The sequence below is a fragment of the Camelina sativa genome, chromosome 5 (genome assembly GCF_000633955.1).
Source record: "Camelina sativa cultivar DH55 chromosome 5, Cs, whole genome shotgun sequence".
In the NCBI taxonomy this organism is placed as follows: Eukaryota; Viridiplantae; Streptophyta; class Magnoliopsida; order Brassicales; family Brassicaceae; genus Camelina; species Camelina sativa.
In genome coordinates this window covers 1,172,577-1,193,775 of record NC_025689.1, presented here as the reverse complement: position 1 = coordinate 1,193,775, position 21,199 = coordinate 1,172,577, and the positions used below count along the sequence as shown (strand labels likewise).

Below are 21,199 nucleotides of genomic sequence, written 5' to 3'. Positions count from 1 at the left end.
TGAAAATCCTTTGGATATTTTCCATCAATGGTTAATCACATGAAAAAAACTGTAGGAACCATCGTAACCTTAGCCTAAAATTGTACGCCTTTGGCATCTGTTTTGCAAAGTCTTCTCTGATCTTCTTAATTAGGGTTGAGATCGAAAACTGGTGGCTCCAACTTCTTCACGGACCACACTAACGTAGACATAAATGATGTGCCTCGGCTTTAACATCCGTCGAGCATCATCCACTTTCCTAGCCTTAACATATCCATTGATCATTGATCTAAATGTAGGAATCTCAAGGGACAAGACCAAGTCGTCTTTGTGTGACCACATTCCCTCAAACAAACCTTCTGCCTCAGTCATCATTCCAAGCTCGCAAAACCTGTCGATAATGTTAGTATAACACGGAGAAAACGAAGCTCCCAGCTTGAAAGTATCCATTGCCTCCTTAAAGTTGCCGATCTTGAAACACTCATTCACCATCATATTAATAGTCTCTGAATCGAAACTATCTACACCATTATGAGGTCGACGAAACTCATCACTGTCAGAACCTCGTGTGTTAGAATTGTTTATCATCTCCTTGAACAATGCCCACGGCTCAAATATCTTACCGTGCTTTAGCAACATTCTCAAAAGGGTATTTCCAGCCGTCGCATACAGCATGAAATGTCCATCATCTTTGGTGATTGAGCTGTAAATGTTCATGGCTTACTCATCATTGCCTTGTTTAAACCAGTAATCCACAAATTCTGCATCCACCATCGCTATTTTGTCGTGGTCATAAAGATCAGGAGGTATATTGTCTAAAAGAACAGAGCCTTGGCGTCCACGTAACGTTTGGCCCCGATCATGGCGTCGATGATTTCGTTGCACATGACGAGCGTTGTCTCGGGGCCATCGCGATGATCTTCCGATCCAGCGAAACGAGAGATTTCCGCAGCCTTGTCCAACTGAGAAAGCTCGATCATTGTTTTGACTCTGTAGCTTCTGGGTGAGAGCCAACGGGAGTGAAGACGGATCTCTTCCCAGTGAGTACCGCACGGAGGAGGCTGAGGCAGAAGAAAAGACGCTTCATGTAAGCAAAATCCTTGCAGAGATTTCTGCCAAGGCTCATCATGGCTGCAGAGCCGGAGAGGGGAACTAGCTAGGTTTTAGAGAGCCCGATGATCTATATTTTTGTCACGTTTATTCGGGTTTAGATCATTAGTTCCTGTTGGTTATATGACTGTTTAGAATCCATTCGGTATTTTAATTTTGATAATCTCAATTCGGACGATCGGTTGGAATGTTTGGGATAAAGAAACGATTTAGAACCAATGAAATATTTTTGATTCGGTTCGGTTACTTTAACGTGCAGACATGTACAATAAAACGCATGAAATGGGGTGCAAAGAAGCTTATTGAGAGATTGAACCTAGCAAACCTGTGAACTACTCCATCCTGTCAAACGCCTCCGCCTCCGAAGAGATCAATTACAGGGATCTGACGTGTGAGAGCATCTTCAATGGTTGGATCCAAATTATGGGATCCAACTATATTTATAATTGGAAAAAATACATATCTCAAAAGTTAGACACTTAAGCATGTTTATTAGTTTTGGCTAGTCCAATGGTAAACACCTCATGGACAAATACACAAATACAAATCACTCAACCAAAATACATTTCATCGGGAAACTCAAACTTCTGAATCTAGCATATTAAAAAAGCTGTTTATCAACAAAGCAAGTCCTATGTGTTACATAACCAAGTCCAAATCAAATCACAATTGAGAAGGATAGAAAACAACAAGAGTACCTTTGGACCCATGGTGACTTTAACAGCAACAGCAAGATCTTCAAAACCCTTAAGCATCAACGCTCGAGATTCAACAACAACGAAACCATTTTTTTAGAATTAGCAAAATCGGGATAAAGCAAATAGATTTGAAGATCAAAACCCAGATTGATTCAATTCCTCATTGCCTTCCATTGTTAAGTAAACCCAATGGTTGGATCCTATACAGAAACATAATCACATTCATGCCTAATAACACATACAGATTCAAATAACCCTAATTTGCTGAACGAAAATCGCGGATTTGCTCAACAGAGTCGACGATTTGCTGAACATCTCATCGCCGATCGTGACCATCATCTCCGGCGGATAGAAGACTCCGACGAGCCAATTTATCCTCCATTGGGTTCCGATTTCGTGAAGGCTCGTCGGACACAGAGCGAGAGAGAGAGAAACACGGGCCAAATGTTTTTTTTTGTTCTAATAGTTTTGCCTCAACCAACAACACAGTGACACGTATGGTATTCTAAAACCAAAAAAAAAAAGAGAGATCCAAAAGATCCAAATGTAAACCCGTATCCAATGTTATTTTGTATTTTTGATTTAAATTTTAGACCCAAAATAGATGGATCCTCAGTTGGACCCTCCGTTGGAGATGCTTCTTTCCTTTAGTATTCTCATAGCGTTAAAATTGTGTATATTTCTAAAACATTTTTTTACTAATTTGAGGTGAACAGAAATATAAATATATATATTTAAATCATCATATACAAATATTTTTGAAAATAATAATCGAAAAAAATGAACCTACACGCAAAAGCCAAAAATTGTAATATGTATAGAAATTGAAAACCATTAATAATTAATCAAACAACTTGAAATTAATCCGCAGCTAAAGCGATGCTCGAAAATTATTATAATTAGTCAAAAAAAAGTTTTGACATTAGTGAACAAATATTTTTTGTTTTACGATTAATAACAACGATATGGCAGGAAGCTATAATAATGATTTTAACAGAAAAAAAAATAGAGCATAAATTTTTCCATTGCAGAACTAAGAACACACCTCAAGGTCCCACGCTGGCGCTAATCACCAATAATCTTCGCAGCTGCAAGCCCTGTCATTAATTGGTGGAATCTCTTACGATCTCGGGAGATAATTTCTCTACCAACTATGACTCCCATAATCTTGAATGCATTATGACAGTCGACACATAATCCCGTCATTTTGTTATGTCACTTATGTAAAACTTTTAACTTATTTATAGTTTGATGTTATCTTAGGTCTAATTGAATTTGTATACAAATACTAAATACCTTCAAAGTCATCAAATAGGTAAGTATTATTAGCTTAATGTGTACTAATTGTGCAAGTCACCATCTAAAGTCTATGAGTTGAAATTAATTCATGGCATACAAATTGATAGTGTGTTCATCTTATTAATATTTTGTTTTTCGGTGTAGCTATTGCAAAATGATAAAGTAAATGTTGAGTTAAATAGTGTTGGTAAGTTCACATTATGATACTCGTATTGACACAATTAACCTAATATTAATAAAATATTTTTTATTGACAATAAAATATGTCTTTTAAGCTAATAATACTTAGTTATGTGTGTTCTTAGTTATATCATAATTAGCCTTTGGCCATAATCACATGTAAAGCTCCTTAAGTTTTATTATTGCATTATTTTGCTTAGCCATTAAAAAAAACACTGGAGATAACCAAAAACTAGAGCAAAATCCAACTGTAAAGCTACAACTTGGGAGTGATCCATGCATCGTGGAACACTCATTTTACAATGAAGGCTAATTATATATATTAAAACTAAATATCCTGGATATTTTTCTAGTAAATATCTTGAAAGCTGATAGGCCATGCATGGATAAAGACTATGGGATTTTGATTTGGAAATTTTTAGATTTAGTTTGTTTTTTCTGTTACCTTTGTTCAATTTAGTTTTAGATTAAAGTCTACTTTAAATCATAAGAAATCAACTATTTTACTTCGGTTATCTTAACAACTTATCATTAAGATCTATTGTAACTTTTATTGGAATGGGACTCAAGAGTAATTTTGGTTTGAATATTGTTTATTTTAAACATGAGAATTCCCACCCAAAAAAAAAACATGAGAATATGTACCAACCAGGATAGATCGGTTCAATTCCATTCGTTTCAAATGTCCCAGTCCAATGCCATGGGGTATTGGTTTAGGTTTTTAACTTTTAGGTGTAAGGTACATAATGTAGTTTGGATATCAGCTTTTTGTTTACAAAGGCAAACCAAACTCCTCTTACTACGTTGTTTTACGATTCCAATGTTTTTGGTTCAAAAACATTGCTTATTCGGGCTTTTCTTCACAACCCCGCAAGGTTTTAAACTCCTCTGGCCCCCAAAAAAGTGCAAACTACATTCCCATAACTGGCGTATATACAGAGCAAAAGAAGAATCTCAGTGTAGGCTTTTTTTTTTTGTAAAAACAGTGCTTATAAACCGGGGAATTCATTCAAAAAGTGCTTCGGTTAAGTAATAAAATTGGTTTGTACCGGTGAAAAGTGCAATTGGGATTGCGTCTCTTTGCATCCAAAGGACCCAAACGGACCCCTCTCACCTATGATATCAAAATTCACGCGCTTCATCGCAGCGTGCACTTTCTCACATACACGGATTCCTTTCTTTAAAAAAAAATTGGTAAGATTAACACAAGTTATAAGGAAAACTTTGATACAAGACATTAAAAACTCTTCCAAAAGTTAAAAGATATATTGCTCATAATAACAATGCATGAATATGTACACAATCCATAATTTCCCAAAACTAAATCTAATCATTTGATGAAATTGGAAAAGAATAATATTGTGAACAAAATAATTCCCCCATTGTTGTTGCCTATAACAAGCTCGCACGTTTAAGCCTAATCTCTCACGAACGATACATCATTACAAAAAAAACCTCCTTGACCCTTTGACCTTAATGCGCGTACCGAACACTCGCTCTTATTTTTTTCATCCCCTCCCTTTATATTACACACCATCGAACCACTTCATATCAACCCCTTAGAAAACTTAACTCGTCACACATTCGATTCGACTCTCGTCGATCGACGTCGTTGTGTTTACATATATATTTTGATTTCATCCATTTGGTTGATCGTTTTTTTTTCCCCCAAAGAGATGAATTTATTTACAAGAATGTCATCTCGGTCTAAGAAGTCGAATCTTTACTACGTAACCCTAGTGGCGCTTCTCTGCCTCGGGAGCTACCTACTCGGTATTTGGCAAAACACGGTGCCGAATCCACGCGCCGCCTTCGATGATTCAGACGGTACACCGTGCGAGACGTTCACCAAACCAAGTTCCACGAAAGATCTCGACTTCGACGCGCACCACAACATTCAAGATCCGCCTCCGGTGAAGGAAACCGCCGTGAGTTTCCCGTCGTGCGGCGCCGAGCTGAGCGAGCACACGCCTTGCGAAGACGCGAAGCGATCGTTGAAGTTCCCGAGAGAGAGGCTGGAGTACAGGCAAAGGCATTGTCCCGAGAGGGAAGAAATCTTGAAATGTCGAATCCCGGCGCCGTACGGTTACAAAACGCCTTTCCGGTGGCCGGAGAGCCGTGACGTGGCGTGGTTCGCTAATGTGCCTCACACGGAGCTTACAATTGAGAAGAAGAATCAGAATTGGGTCCGGTACGAGAATGACCGGTTTTGGTTCCCTGGTGGCGGTACGATGTTTCCACGTGGCGCTGATGCTTACCTTGATGATATCGGACGGTTGATTGATCTCAGCGGCGGCTCTATCCGTACAGCCATCGATACCGGTTGCGGGGTACGTTTTTAATTTCTCTTCCCTCCGATTAAACCGAACCACCCGGTTCGATCATATTTTTTATTTTTATAATCAAAAATTAAAGAAAATAAAAATAAGATTTTCTCTCTCGCTAATCTGTTAAAATCGAATAAATCTGTTGGGACGTCCATTTCAAACTAATGCATATCCTTAATCTAGTCATATCTAGTCTCAATTCCATTTGATTAGTGCATCACCATTTTGGAATTCATACTAGATTAGAGAATAAAACATATTGTTTTTTTCAACATCTTTGAGTGTTACCCACTAAGTCACCTAATCGTATAATGTCACTATTGACCTACTCATACTTTACTGCTAAACCTGTAAAGTTGAAAAATAAACTTGGTAACAAAAGAGTCAAAATGAAGAAATTTTTGTTCTCTTAGATTGACTTTATTTTTGATTTGCCTTAGTTTTCTAACTTTTGTTGGTATATATGACCAATCAAATGTGTCTTTGGTTTTACAGGTGGCAAGTTTCGGTGCATATCTTTTATCAAGAAACATTACAACGATGTCATTTGCACCAAGGGACACACACGAAGCTCAGGTACAGTTCGCACTCGAGCGTGGCGTGCCGGCGATGATCGGAATCATGGCTACAATCCGCTTACCGTACCCTTCTAGAGCCTTTGACTTAGCACATTGCTCTCGTTGCCTTATCCCTTGGGGCCAAAATGGTTCGACTCTAAACCCTAAACAAGTTCGAACTCACTCCCTTTTTGAGTTGTAATAAATAACACTTTTGTGTTGTGTTTCAGATGGGGCTTACTTGATGGAGGTGGATAGAGTTTTAAGACCAGGAGGGTATTGGATACTTTCTGGACCGCCTATTAATTGGCAGCAACGATGGAAAGGATGGGAAAGGACGATGGATGATTTGAATGCAGAGCAGACTCAGATCGAGAAGGTCGCGAGAAGCTTGTGTTGGAAGAAAGTTGTTCAGAGAGATGATCTTGCTATTTGGCAAAAACCCTTAAACCACATTCACTGTAAGAAAACCAGACAGCTCTTGAAGAATCCGGAGTTTTGTCGTCATGATCAAGATCCCGACATGGCCTGGTAATCAATCAATCAGCTTCTATATCTAAGATTTATAAGTAGTTTAGAATTTGGCTAAAAATTTTCGAATGATTCAGGTATACGAAGATGGATTCTTGTTTGACGCCATTACCTGAAGTTGATGAGGCGGAGGATCTTAAGACAGTGGCTGGAGGAAAGGTAGAGAAGTGGCCGGCTAGGTTATACGCGGTTCCTCCAAGAGTAAACAAAGGCGATCTCGAGGAAATCACACCTGAAGCTTTCTTGGATAACACGAAACTGTGGAAACAGAGAGTTTCTTATTACAAGAAATTAGACTACCAGTTGGGTGAAAGCGGGAGATACAGAAACTTAGTTGACATGAACGCTTATCTCGGTGGTTTCGCGGCGGCTCTAGCTGATGATCCAGTCTGGGTCATGAACGTTGTCCCGGTAGAGGCTAAGCTCAATACTCTCGGTGTCATTTACGAGCGTGGTCTCATCGGAACGTATCAAAACTGGTAAGTTTAAACCGAACTTATACTAAACCCGGAATTTTCTTTCTGGAAGGTTATGGTTTAATCCGGTTTTTCTTCATTTCATTAGGTGTGAAGCGATGTCGACGTATCCAAGAACGTATGATTTCATCCACGCTGAATCGGTTTTCACATTGTACCAAGGTAAATGTGAACCGGAGAAGATATTGTTGGAGATGGACCGGATTCTTAGACCGGGTGGTGGAGTGATTATAAGAGATGACGTGGACGTTTTGATCAAGGTTAAGGAATTAACCAAAGGATTACAATGGGAAGGTAGAATTGCTGACCACGAGAAGGGTCCTCATGAAAGAGAGAAGATTTACTATGCGGTGAAACAATACTGGACCGTTGCTGCTCCTGAGGAAGATAAAAACAATACTAGTGCTCTCTCATGATTTTGAGATTTTTTTTTCATTTCTTTTTCTTACAATGTTATGCTTTTTGGTTTTGATTTTGATTTTTTTTTATTTACAACAATAAATTCTCAATGATTGTTGTCATTATTCTTATTATAAGAAATAAACAAAAATTAGTGTACGAGATCGATTAGTACCTCATCGTATAAATCATAAGACTGAGTACGCATACGTATACACCCAACTATGTTTGTAGGATAAAAACTTGGTAAGCTAGTGTAAACTTTGGCCCACTACGTTAATTAAGAATTTTATGGTATTTGAATGTGTTAAAAAAATTGGGTTGTTATTATTATCATCTCATATTCGAATGTCTATAAACGTTTTTGAGAATTTATACTACATATGGTAATGACTTTCAAGTTCAGATGTGAGTTTGGTATTCGCTTTTCATTTTCCAGTGCCAATCCAAACTCAAATCCTTAGATATAACGACGAGTAGTATAATGGCATTAACCCATCACGAGAGCTTAGTATCATGGCATTAACCCATCACGAGAGCTTAGTAGTAATGACATTAACCTATGATTTGTTTGACAACATGCATGTTGACTGTAGTAAGTGTGAACTTTTGATTTTTATTATGTCAAGAGTAGTTTCTTCATATTCAACCATATGACAGCTACCTTTCATTATAAACCTTTATGTACTATTTTTAGTTTCATATTTTCATTAGTATCTGGACGACTTTTTCTTTGTCGTTGATTTGGGTACCAAAATATTTATTGTTACAGACTTTTTCACTATTTATTACTATCAAAGGAAGATTGTTTGTGATACACAGTATAAAACTTGATTTTTATTATTAAAATTGTTCCAACGTTTCGGAAAAGTATATTTTCACCAATCGTATTACAGATCTTGTTAAATATATATTTCGTATGCAAGTCTTCATAAAGTCATAGTAAAATTTTCCTAAGTAAAATTTCCCAATAAAATAGTGAGAAAACCTTCTTAAATTGTTCATTTCAAGCTGTGATATACTAATAATATAACAGGTGAGTAATCATCTTGGAAGATATCATACTTATGAACAATATTGTTTTGCCTTTCTCGGTGTGAAGGCTACTTTTTTTCTGCCGGCCTTTTGGTTTCTGTACTTCGAGTAAGTAAAGAAAAGCATATGTTATAAATGAAGCAGTTCATTTCGACAGCTTTTCACGTCCATTACTATCCAATCATTCAATTATTGATTCTTAGAGCATGTTTATCGGTAGTATCAAGGAGAAGGGGTTGTTAAATATTATATGAATTAATTGTGTGTTTTCTTAAATATAAGAACTCATGATCTCTTAGATAAAATGTTCTAATTTATTGGTAGGTTCTTATTTTGGGTCTCTTATTTTTGAAAATATTGTTTTTTAAAATATAAAAATTTTAAATAGAATAGAAGTAGTATAAATGTGTAAATATTTAAAATTTTATAAAATTAGAAAATATTACATTTTAATTAATTTTCAAACATACAAAACATAATAAAAACATTAAAACATATTACAACAGAAGTGCAATTTATAAATAGAGAGAATGATTCATTTTAATACTGATTAGGTCCAAATTAAACCTTTATATCATACAAAGTGATGCAATTATAAAAAGAAAAACTATACAAAATTACAAAGGTTTAAGGTTTTGTAATCTTCTCTCAGTGCAATTCTCACTCTCAGTGATTCTTTACATTTTTTTTCACAAAGAGCCGGTAACAAACAAAACTTAGCTACAAAGCATTTTGACAGGAGAAAATTGTACGGTCAGACAAGCATGATCGGAGATATTGTAGTTCTCCGGCCACAGTTCTTTCTCTGCTTCTTGCGGAAACAAAACCGCTTTCTTTACTCTCAATCCAATTGCTTCTTCTTCTTCTTCTTCTTCACCTTCTTCTTTCTTACTCTCCATCATACTCTCTCTGCAGTTTCGAGGTTTGTTCACCATCGTCGTGTACCAATCAAAGAAAACCCCAAATCGTTATTCCTAACCCCAAGAACAAAGTAAGGAACCTGCAACATCAACATTTTAAAACATTTACGGTTATGCCAAAGAGTGAACTAGTATAAGGCATGAAAAAAAGCTATCCAACAAAAGCTGAAAAAAAAAGCTAACAAAGGAGCAGAGCAGCATTCTGCAATTCACAATTTTGACTAAAGAGAGCTTTAAAATGATGGGAACACAATAACGTATCAGGCCAACAAACAAAACTTTGCTCACTCGCTCGAGTTATGGCTGCAGCTCTCACATAGTAGACATTCACCAATCATTAGTACCAAATCAGACTAAACATACTCACTTGACATAAGAAGCCGCAAAATTAAGATTTTATATTGCGCATGGCCAAAGAACTAAAACACAGATGATCATTACACTATGAATCAGAATACAATAAAAAAATCTTGCTCTAGTCTAATCCAAAATCAGAATTGGCAAATTGGGTTCTTACAAAACAATGATCATAACCAAAACTGCAACAAAAACAGAGAAGCCATATCCTAATTCACTTTTTTTTAAAGCCATATACTTCACATTGTAGCAGCAATCATCAATTTTTGAAGTCTGAAACAATGAACAACCTAAATCGGGAGTGTATAAATTATTCATGATACCTGCGTAGTTAGACACAATGAAATCATCAAGAAAAAAAAACAAAGGCAACCGAGAAAACAAACACACTTGAGATGACAACATAACAACAGAAAGTGTTAACTGTTAACTTAACAGTGTTAAGAATCGCACAAGACCCAAGCAAAAAAAAAAAAACAAAATTGAGGAAGAACCAAATAGAATAAAAGAGAGAATGACTTACAGAGAAAACTTTAAGCAGTGGACAAAGAGAAGACAAGAAGCTAGATGACTTGCTGCTCGTATCACAAGATACCGTAGTAGATTTTTGTGATGCTTCATCCGTTTTCGCCTCTGATTTCACATAAAGTCTTCCCCTTTCGCAGACCCATGTCCCGTTTCTTGAAATTTGTTTTGGAGAATTGATGAGGTCAATGAGAATGGAACGTGGATGATGGAAACAACGCAATCGGAAAACAGAGAGTGATGTTAGCCACCGATGTTAGCATTGGATTCCACAGAAACCCTAATTCCATCTCTTTTGATTTCATCTCCTTTGATTCCATTGCGAGTTCGATCGAGAGAGAGATAGAGGGAGAAGGAGAGGAAGAGAAAGAAAATCAATTTGTCAATTTTTTATTTCCGTTTTCGACAGAAACGTGACACGTATGGGTCTCTTATTCCAAATTTGGGTATACTATATAAGGGGCTCTCTTAAGTTTTTTTTTTACTTCTGATTTATTTTTTTGATTCAAAACCCTTAAAACTCCTCTAAGAGCTTACCGATAAACATGCCCTTAGGTTATATCGCAATAACTCTTATAGTAGTATTCAATTCCGAATATGGGCCATGTAGTATTAACTAGCCAGCCACACTTTACAACAACCCATCTCTACCTTTTACTTACCCTTTTCTCGCCAGTTTACTATTAGCCTTTCTAACAAAAATCTTTTCTAAATATAAAAGTACTATCAAAGTAAAAGTCATAAAAATGTCGTCAAAGTGAAATGGAATTTACTAATTACTAGCTTCCGGGACCAGAGATGGTCCATATTAGTCTGAAGCTAATAATAATAGTGTGAAGTGTCCAGAGAAGGGCAAGACCGTAATTGTCACATCCGAGTGGACTTTTATTAGCATGGGAAAGAGAAAAAAAAGGTTAAGAGACAGTGAAGAGTCAACCAAACTGTTGTTGGCTGTACTTTTGTAAGGCTTCGAAGACTCCACATCTCTTCTTTCTCTGTCTGAACAAATCTGAAACCACTTTTTTCGTCTCCTTCCATGAACATGCACCGAAGCTACAGAAAAAACTTCATCCGTTACGGATTTTAATTTATAAGAGTAGAGATTTGTGGATTTTAATTTAACATCATCTATACATCATACTTGGTTTTTAAAAATGAATTTTAGCGGTTTTCTCCATCACGACGACAACAAATCCTCCGGTGGTGGAAACGATTTCTCTTCCGCCGCTATGTCCGGTGGCGGTAGTCTCGTTAAATCTATATTCTCTTCTCCCCGTCTCTCTCTTGGCCTCGTACGGTTTCAACTTCTTTTTCTTTGTAGCGATTTAAGTTAAATATTATTACGAATGGGTTTTGTTTTGTCGATCTCAAACGTTTATAATTCCCTCCAGCAGCAAACGAACGGAGAAGCCACAAGAACAGGCGAGAGTTTCGAGGTGAGTGTTAGTCGGAGAAGTCCAGAGAGCAGATCTGGAAGCGATAACGCCGAAGCACTCTCCGGCGACGATGACTTTGACGCTTCTGATAGACCTTTGAAGAAAAAGAAACGTTACCACCGACATACTCCTCAACAAATTCAAGAACTCGAATTGTAATTTTATTACTCCATAAATCCCTTTTTATTATATATCCATAAATCCCTTTTTATTAAATTAAATGAATTAATCATAGAAATTTCAACCGTCGTCGTCGATTTTTTTTAGGGTTTTCAAGGAGTGTCCTCATCCCGATGAGAAACAACGGCTAGATCTTAGCCGTCGGCTTAACTTGGATTCTCAACAAGTCAAGTTCTGGTTCCAAAACCGCCGTACTCAGATGAAGGTTTGTTTTACTTCCCTTACTCTCAAATCAAAGTTTATTATATTTAATTAAAAAAATATATTTTCTTATATATTGTTTGTTTTACGGTAGACGCAAATTGAGCGCCATGAAAACTCTTTATTGAGACAAGAGAACGATAAGCTCCGAGCAGAGAACATGTCTGCACGAGAAGCCATTAGGAATCCGATGTGTGGTCATTGCGGTGGCGCCGCCGTTCTCGGCGAGATTTCGCTTGAAGAGCACCACTTAAGGATTGAGAACTCACGCCTTAAAGACGAACTTGACCGTATATGTGCCTTAGCCGGTAAATTCATTAACCGGTCTGACGATGACGCAACCGGTTCACATAATCTGTTACCAAACTCCGCACTTCAACTCGGTGTCGGTACCAAAAACGGTTACGGTGGTGGCGGTTTCACTCTCGTCCCACCTGCTGGATTCGAGATTTCGTCTCCTTTCTTCTCCGGTATAGTAGCTCCGGTTAACCGTGCCACGGATGTTGGGACCGGTCTTGATCAGAAATCATTGTATTTGGAGTTGGCTCTTTCCGCAATGGACGAGCTCGTGAAAATGACGCAGACAAGCGAACCGCTTTGGATACCAAGCTCAAAAGGCAAAGGCGAAATGCTTAACCGTGAAGAATACGAGAAAATTTTCACACCTTGCCTTGGTCCTAAACCGGACGGGTTTGTCTCCGAAGCTTCTAAAGAAGTTGGAATGGTTATCATCAATAGCTTAGCCCTAGTCGAAACCTTAATGGACTCGGTTAGTAACTTGATTAAATTAGCACACTTAACAACTACCACGATAACCATTTATGTACTTTTGAAAAATGTTGTTACGATGGCTGTGTTGTTGAATTTGTTAGGAACGATGGGCCGAGATGTTTCCGTGTATGATCGCAAGAAATTCGACTAGTGAAATAATCTCTAGGGGTATGGGAGGGACAAGAAACGGTGCTCTTTATTTGGTAAGTACGTATATATATACATACTCAAGTCATTACATTATTGTCCTTTTGACCAGTGGATCAGATTCTTAATGGGATTGGTTTAATTGTGACTTAGTGTAGATGCAAGCAGAGCTTCAGTTGCTCTCACCTCTTGTGCCGGTTCGTCAAGTGACGTTCTTGAGGTTTTGTAAGCAACATGCAGAAGGTGTTTGGGCGGTTGTGGATGTCTCTGTTGATAGAATTAGCGACCGAGTTGGCTCGGCCTCTGCTCAGAGTCAGACGTCTCTGAGCTGTAGAAGGCTACCGACTGGTTGCCTTGTGCAAGACATGCCAAATGGCTACTCTAAGGTACATAAAAAGATATGCTACAATAATTAGTCCTTCCATCGAATCGATTGTTTGATTATTTACAACTTAATTGGAGTATTTATAAGGGTTAAATGACTACTGACTACAAGCTGTAAATGTTTTATTCTGTAATGTATATGTCCACTCTTTTCCAAGAATTGTTTATAGTATGGACTTTCTAGGTTTAACATTAAATTGTTCATGTATATTGTAATGCTGGAAAGTCTACCTTTACTTAATTGAATATGTTGCCATGATCACTTTAAATTTCATGTCATTTTCTGTCAACATCTTAATTCTTTTTCTCCATTTTCCAAGTTAATAAAAAAACATTTTCGATGTTGACAATTTGTATATGTAATTTGATACTACACTACTACAATTTCTTCATTTTCTCATAGGTAACATGGATTGACCACACCGAGTACGATGACACCCATATCCACCACTTGTATCGTTCATTAGTCAGCTCAGGTCTCGCCTTCGGATCCAAACGGTGGATATCAGCTTTGCAACGACAATGCGAAAGCCTCACCATCCTCATGTCCTCAGCAATCCCCAACCGCGACAAACCCACACGTAAGCTTACCGCTTCAAAACGCATTCGCATTCCTTTTAATAACATTTTCGCCTTTGTCTGATTATTGAATGCTTTTTTCTTTATATAAAATGCAGCCATAAGCTCTATAGGAAAGAAAAGCATGTTGAAGCTAGCACAAAGAATGACTCAAAAGTTCTGTAGAGGCGTATGCGCTTCTTCTTCCCAAAAATGGAGTAAACTTGAGATTGGTAACATCGATGAAGACGTGAGGATCATGACTGGAAAGAACATGGATGATTCCGGCGAACCACCGGGGATTCTCCTAAGCGCAGCCACATCCGTGTGGATACCAGTTCCACCGCGACGGCTCTTTGACTTTCTGAGAGATGTGCTTTTGAGATCGGAGTGGGACATTTTATCCAACGGTGGACCAATGCAGGAGATTGCTAACATCTTCAAGGGCCAAGATCAATCCAACTCCGTCTCCTTACTCCGATCCACCGTAAGTATACATATGCATGCATGTGTCTTGAAAATGACAGTTGTGGTCATATGAATGAATCTTGTCGTGCGTATGTGATTGATTGGAAAAGGACAAATCTTGAATTTGGAAGCATGCAGTGAAAAAAAGTCAAAATCAACAAGACATTTTGGGACCTTTATTTTATTTTTTCTCTCTCTACTGACTTTTTTGTTTTGACGTTATTGACCCATTTTCTCAAAAAAAAATTTGTGTGTGTGTGTGTGAAGGCGATGAATGCGAATCAGAGTAGTATGTTGATACTACAAGAGACGAGCATAGATGCATCTGGTGCGGTTGTTGTGTACGCACCTGTAGATATCCCTGCGATGCATTCTGTGATGAAGGGTGCAGATTCGGCTTACGTGGCTTTGCTTCCTTCTGGGTTTGGTATTCTCCCAGATGGTCAAGGGATGGAGGAAACCGGTTCGCTTCTCACTGTGGCCTTTCAGATTTTGGTTAACTCTCTTCCTACGGCTAAGCTCAACGTGGAATCAATCGAGACCGTTAACAATCTGATATCATGCACCATTCAGAAAATCAGAGCCGCTCTTAGATGTGATAAATAATAGCTATAATGTGCTTTTTGGAGTCAAGAACGAACAATTGCATGTGGTCCGTTTGATGGTTCGGGTATTTGACTCACCAATCTGTTATTGTGTCTATATTTGGTGATTAGGCTTCAATATTTTTGTCGGAGGTGCGATATAAAAAAAATATTTGCCATTATTTTATTAATTCTAGTGTTAGTTAACTTAGACAATCGGAAAAAGGGTGCAAACCACTTAATTCAAAAACCCCTTTACCCCCACATCGACCTCATTTAAGTGAGGGAGTCATCACCTGCTACACAGATGCCTCGTGGATCGCAGAACCAAAAGCAGGCTTGGGTTGGGTCTTCAAAGACTTTCAGGATCGGACTCTCAATCAAGGCGCAGATCTGGCTCTCAACGTCTCTTCCCCTTTGTTGGCCGAAGCGATAGCAACTCTTACTGCGGTGGAAGTTGCAATCGCTTCGGGATACACACACCTCTCGGTAGCCTCAGACTCACAACAGTTAGTCAAGGCCTTGAACTTGAAGATCCACTCTAAGGAACTTCACGGGATTCTCCACGATATCCTCGATCTATCTCGCAAGTTTTCAATTTGTAGCTTTCATTTTATTCCCAGAAATCAGAACCTTTTGGCTGATGCTCTAGCTAAGAATGCCCTATCTTTATCTCTCTCTTGTAATTGAACCGTCGGATTTTTTATTATAAAAGAGTTTGGTTGTTCAAAAAAAAAAAAAAAGTTAACTTAGACAAGTTCATTTGTAGTAGTGCATTATTAACAAAGACACCCTTTTTTGTTTTTTTTTTTTTGCAAAACTATTGGATATTTAAATTTTGTACTTTTGTCATTCTTTGAGATAACTTGCTGGTACCTCTAAATTGAAATATTAAAACGAAATTAAATCGATTGATAAAACTATGATACATATATAAGTTAAGTTGAAGATAAAATTTTCGACCGATGGCGGATTGGTTGAACAAATTGGATGTGGATTACAAAAAGTTCAAGTTAAAAAAAAAATAAAAAAGAAAGTTCAAGTTAAAAAAAAAGTTCAAGTTTTGATTTTTCTATTGATGTAGAATCTCGGTGGTCTCCTCCCACTCCTCCAAGCTCGATGCTACTCCAACCCAAACCGTGAATTAACTTATATATGCGGACAGAGACCAGGACAAAAAAAATCAGTTGATTTCATTTGTCACACCTAAAATTCAATTTGAGTTTTGTCGGTGTCATGTCCTCTACAAAAATTAAGGAGCAAACATTCTTAATTAATGTAACCACAATAAATTATTAACACCGGGTGCGGATAATTAATAAGATCGAGTGTATTATATACTCCCTTTATATCACCAATGATGATGTTTTAGGAGTTTCACATTAATTAAGAAAAATATTTAATGTTTAGATATAAATGTATTATTTATTTATAATAATATTTCCTATAACTATTAACCAATAGTAGTTCACCAAACTTTAATATTTTTATTTAATAGTTTTTGAAATTTACAATTTTTTAGCATTAACTAAAAAATTCAATCTTTATGATACAAGAAAAAATCTTAGAAAATCATCTATTATGATACAGAAGAAATATATTACAATAACTTTTTCGAATCAAGTTTGGACGTAATTAAATATCTTTGTTTTAATTTTTATTTAATTGGATGTGTTTTTATTTGATGGTGTAAACAAGTGTAACAAATTAGCTAGAGTGATTGAGTGACAGACACTCTCAGAGACAGAAGGGAGAGATGCTGAGAAGTGGTGGCCTTGTTTGGAGTAAAGAAGAAGACCAAGACAGGTGTCCATAAGACCATCATTACCGGCAGTAACCCTTTCACGTTCTTTAAAAAAAAAAATTATTATTTTATTCATTTATTAATTTTTATTAATTGTAACCATTATGTGAGTGACAGCTGTTAATTATTTGAGAGAAACGGTTCTTCCTCTAGTAATTTGAGCAGCGATTCTTTCCTTTTTTTCTTCTCTTTCATCACTATATTAATTTTTTATTAATGAGTCACTTGATTAGTAACTCCCACTAATGATGTCCTAAGTGGTAAATTAGTATTTTTTGCCGTTATGAATATATGCAATACTTTTCCGTCAAAATGTCAATATTTTGCTTTTCTTTATTGTCCACTATTTCTTTTGCATTTGAAGTTGAAGGTAGAGAGTCTTTTTAATTTATTTATTGTCTAATAATGTCAACAACATTTGACTAGCCATGGCATGAACCCAAAGGAATGAACATTTAGTATACATATATTCTAAATGATGTTGTTTTTGTTTTTTGTACAGTACTAAGCACCACCAAAAGAGTCAATGATGTTTTTTGTATACGTATGTAAATGATGTTTTATTTGTCTTTGTCCATTTGACTAGCTATGAAGCCAAAGGAATGAACATTTAGTATACGTATATTCTCATTAAAATTGTAAGTTAGTTTTATATTAATTTTTTTATTATTCCATTTATAAAAGAAAGAACAAAAAAACGATGGTGTGGTTTTTTACTATACAATAATTAATGGCATTTATTACTAACTTGTAACCCATTTACAACTTCAGTACAGATTTGTAACAAACCAAAAAAGTATAATGGCGTTGAAAATAGACATTCTATAATTATGAAAGGAGTAGTAGTAAAACACATTACTCCCTCTGTCTTTTTGTTTTCTTGTCATTCTAGAGGTTTTCACATAAATTAAAAAAAATAGATAAATGTATTATTATACTCTTGTTTGATTATTATAATTCTTAAGGATTTAATAAATTTTTATTCATTTAATGAGAGGTAAATGAGATAACTTTTTTACCAAAAATTACATTGGAAAATGAGAACTACAACTAAAATAAAACAAAAAATTAGACCTAGAATGACAAGTATTTAAAAACGGAAGGAATATCTTGTTTAGAATACATCCGTAATTCTATACGTACTGTTATTATGAATGGAGCCCTGTGATTGTTGCTAAAGTAAACAAAAAGATGGATTTCACAAAGCTTGAACCTTTTTTATGTAACTTTTGCATATAAAACTTATACCCATAAAAAAAAAATCAAACCTTTGAATAATCTGCTAATCTTCTTCCAGCCATCATCATCATCATCACACTACAAAAAAACAAGTGTATTGTATCACTTAAATGGTATCACAAAATTAAGTGATATTATTTTAAATTAGTTATTTATAAATGAAGCAACTAAGCATCAATTATATTAACTGATATTATAATTGAGTAGTTTGACATCAGTTAAATAAAACTGATTCAAGTCCTATTAGTTTGTATCGCTTTAGAAAAATTGATTTAAAAATAAATTTACATCATTTTGATGATTGATGTATCTATTAATTTTTTGGTAAGATCACTTTAAAAGATGATACAAAATTTACATCAATACAAACTGATGTTAAAATAAATTTACATCAATAGAAACTGATGTTAAAATAAATTATATTAATTACATTAATATATATCTCTTTTAAAAAAAATCTCACGTAAAAAAATATTAAAAAAATTAGAAGCATCATTTTCACTATTTTGGTGAAAAAGAAGAGGTAAACGAACTCTTTTATGGACGAATTTTGGTGAGCAATTTCCCAACCCATATATGTAAGTTTTCCCCAAAGGATTTTGTAACATTTTTTGTAGATTAAAAGTTATATATAACCTATTCTGCGCAGATCTGCAAATTAACATCAGTCATCTTGTGAAATTTTTTCCCACTGCTACAAATTGAACCATAAGCTGATCTATCCGCCGTTGGAAAGATCTGAGTCTTACCTTTCCAGAGAGCCTGAGATCGTTTCCATAGGAGTATGGTCGAATATGTGCAGCTGGTCGAATTTGTGATTTATTTTATTTGTAAGAATAAAGATAGCTTATAATGTATCTAATATTTATGATTATAAAAACATTTTATGATTATAAATTTAAAAAAACAATATTGTTTTGAGATTAATTTTTTAGTTATAATTTTTATCATATGCAATGAATTTTTTAGTAATAACTTGTGACCATTTGAAACTAACTTCTAATGATAAGATTGGACATTATGATAGTCACAAAATATCATGATTTTTGAGTATTTGTTAAAATGTTGCGACAAATTTTTAATTATCATTCGTAACCATTTGAGACTATAATTTCGTAATAATAAGATACATAATTAAAACATTATTTTAAACACGAATTGTGACGATTTAAAGACGTTTTGTTAGTCTGTAATTGAGACAATTATTGATGACAATATGGTTACTAATATATTCGTGGCAACTCTTGTGACGTTTTTGTTACAAATAAAAATTTGTGACTATTGTATTGCAACCATTCAAAAATCATCACAAATTTGTAACAATGTTTATATTGTGACTAAATACTTTTTATTGTGACTAAATATTTCGTCTTAATAAATTTATTTTGTTGTAGTGTTCTAGCTAGGTAAATGTGTGTATACATAACAATACAGAGGAATATAGAGACGTCACAAATTAAAAATCTCTTATTTAAAGGTTACAATTTGCAAGCAAAATATCTACCGCATCGCATACTCGTCAGATGTTTAAATTCTCAATTATACAGATAAATAAAGGAATCTCAGGCCCAAAGTACAGATTCTTGTACGGAAATATCGTCGAGATAAAGAAGATGAAGAGAGAAGCTCAGCTTTCGATTCTTGATCCCGGCTCCAACGATGTATTTTCTCGTGTTCTTCCTCATTATCAACAATGGATATCCATATACGGTGCCGTTTACTCAATCTCTCTCTTCGTTCATCTTTATGTTTTTAGCTTTTTCTTCTTAAATATATGAACTTTCCTTAGAGGAGGGATGCGTAACACACAAGGTATCTCTATGGTATATATTATTAGGAGAGACATTTCTTTACTGGAGCGGAACAGAGCCGAGGATATGCATCTCAGATCCTGAACTTGCAAAACAGATCTTGTCAAGCAAGTTAGGTTGTCAAATCACAGATAAGACCCGAGGTCATCAAACTTATCGGCATCATCAAAGGACATGTCTTTGTCGAAGGTACGGATTGGGTTCGCCATAGAAGAATCTGGAACCCTGCTCTCTCCATGAATAGGCTCAAGGTATTTTGTTCCTTCTTTCTTAACTCGATTTGAGAACTTAACCTTTAGAGAAGACAGACGACGACGTTGTTTATATATTTTTTTGTTGTGATTTTTGATTCTGTTGATCAGAACATGACGAAGCTTGCTTTATTGGACTTGAGATCCTCCATTTTCCTGCAAACGTTAACAAGACGCACGCACGGGCTTAATTAGAGAGCAAACAAACAGGAGAGATCCAAAAATATTGTCATGTCTAATCTCAGTGAGCCAATGCAATTATTACATGGAATAGTGTTTATCTGCAGCAGCTCCCATAACAAGCTTCCTGATTTTATGCTGTTGTATCATTTCCAAAATCCCTTTCTCGATTGAGTCCATTTCAAACACACAGTTTCTCTGCCTGTACCTAGAGAAGCCAACCTCCTTTTAGAAATAAATTAAGGAAAACAGAGTTGACATGCACAATACATACCCCTTTCTTCAGGCAAATACTAAGGTACTCTTGTAGAATCTTGTCTGTTTTCACCGTTTCTTTATATGCTCTCACTAACGAATCTGGTGCCCACTTTGCATCAGAAGTGACAAGAGTTTTAATTATAGTCAATACTTCTTAACCAGAAAGACTTATTATTACAGTAGAAAGCCAAAAGAGGGTAAACAACACTTACAGACAGGAATCGTTGGAGATGGCTGGTGAATATGAAGGATGCATATTCTGTTTCCCTCGAGGAGTTTTGTAACGCCCATAGGAGATTTGATGTGTTCTTCCATACATTTCTCCCAACTGCAACGTAGATTTTCTCTTCAAGTATCCCTGAGCTGACTGTTTCCTCCATAGCCTGAGAAGAAGGAACTTATGGAGAGACAAGATTTTGGAAGAGATAAGTTTCTTACATAAGCATTTGCTTGTTTACTTGGACAAGAAGACACCCAATGGCTGCACATCTCACCATTCTGGTATCTCTGTTCCTTCGAATATTCCATCAATCT

General features: G+C 36.0%; 2 protein-coding genes and 3 long non-coding RNA genes across 6 annotated transcripts; 3 read left to right on the top strand and 2 right to left on the bottom strand.

The window, feature by feature from the left end:
- On the bottom strand, positions 1,566–2,245 carry LOC109132960. Its single transcript, XR_002037861.1, has 2 exons — positions 1,788–2,245; positions 1,566–1,682 (listed from the first exon to the last, which is right to left on the bottom strand). It is a non-coding gene; the product is annotated as an uncharacterized LOC109132960 (long non-coding RNA).
- Positions 4,810–7,718, top strand: LOC104784748 (probable methyltransferase PMT16). Its single transcript, XM_010509814.2, has 5 exons — positions 4,810–5,596; positions 6,089–6,299; positions 6,381–6,681; positions 6,759–7,160; positions 7,246–7,718. Exons 1-5 carry the CDS (start codon positions 4,943–4,945, stop codon positions 7,571–7,573), a joined length of 1,896 nt encoding a protein of 631 aa, XP_010508116.1. The 5' UTR covers positions 4,810–4,942; the 3' UTR covers positions 7,574–7,718.
- LOC109132957 lies at positions 9,176–10,801 on the bottom strand. Its single transcript, XR_002037860.1, has 2 exons — positions 10,392–10,801; positions 9,176–9,591 (listed from the first exon to the last, which is right to left on the bottom strand). It is a non-coding gene; the product is annotated as an uncharacterized LOC109132957 (long non-coding RNA).
- On the top strand, positions 11,326–15,304 carry LOC104784746 (homeobox-leucine zipper protein HDG1-like). 2 transcript variants are annotated; one of them, XM_010509813.2, is made up of 9 exons: positions 11,326–11,685; positions 11,788–11,984; positions 12,097–12,214; positions 12,305–12,979; positions 13,083–13,184; positions 13,287–13,514; positions 13,916–14,093; positions 14,190–14,557; positions 14,806–15,304. In XM_010509813.2, exons 1-9 carry the CDS (start codon positions 11,548–11,550, stop codon positions 15,142–15,144), a joined length of 2,343 nt encoding a protein of 780 aa, XP_010508115.1. In that variant the 5' UTR covers positions 11,326–11,547; the 3' UTR covers positions 15,145–15,304. The 2 variants fall into 2 exon arrangements, with proteins under 2 accessions (XP_010508115.1, XP_010508114.1); XM_010509812.2 differs by having other exon boundaries at positions 11,785–11,984.
- Positions 19,768–20,498, top strand: LOC104784745. The gene is made up of 3 exons (XR_767274.2): positions 19,768–19,875; positions 20,003–20,227; positions 20,339–20,498. It is a non-coding gene; the product is annotated as an uncharacterized LOC104784745 (long non-coding RNA).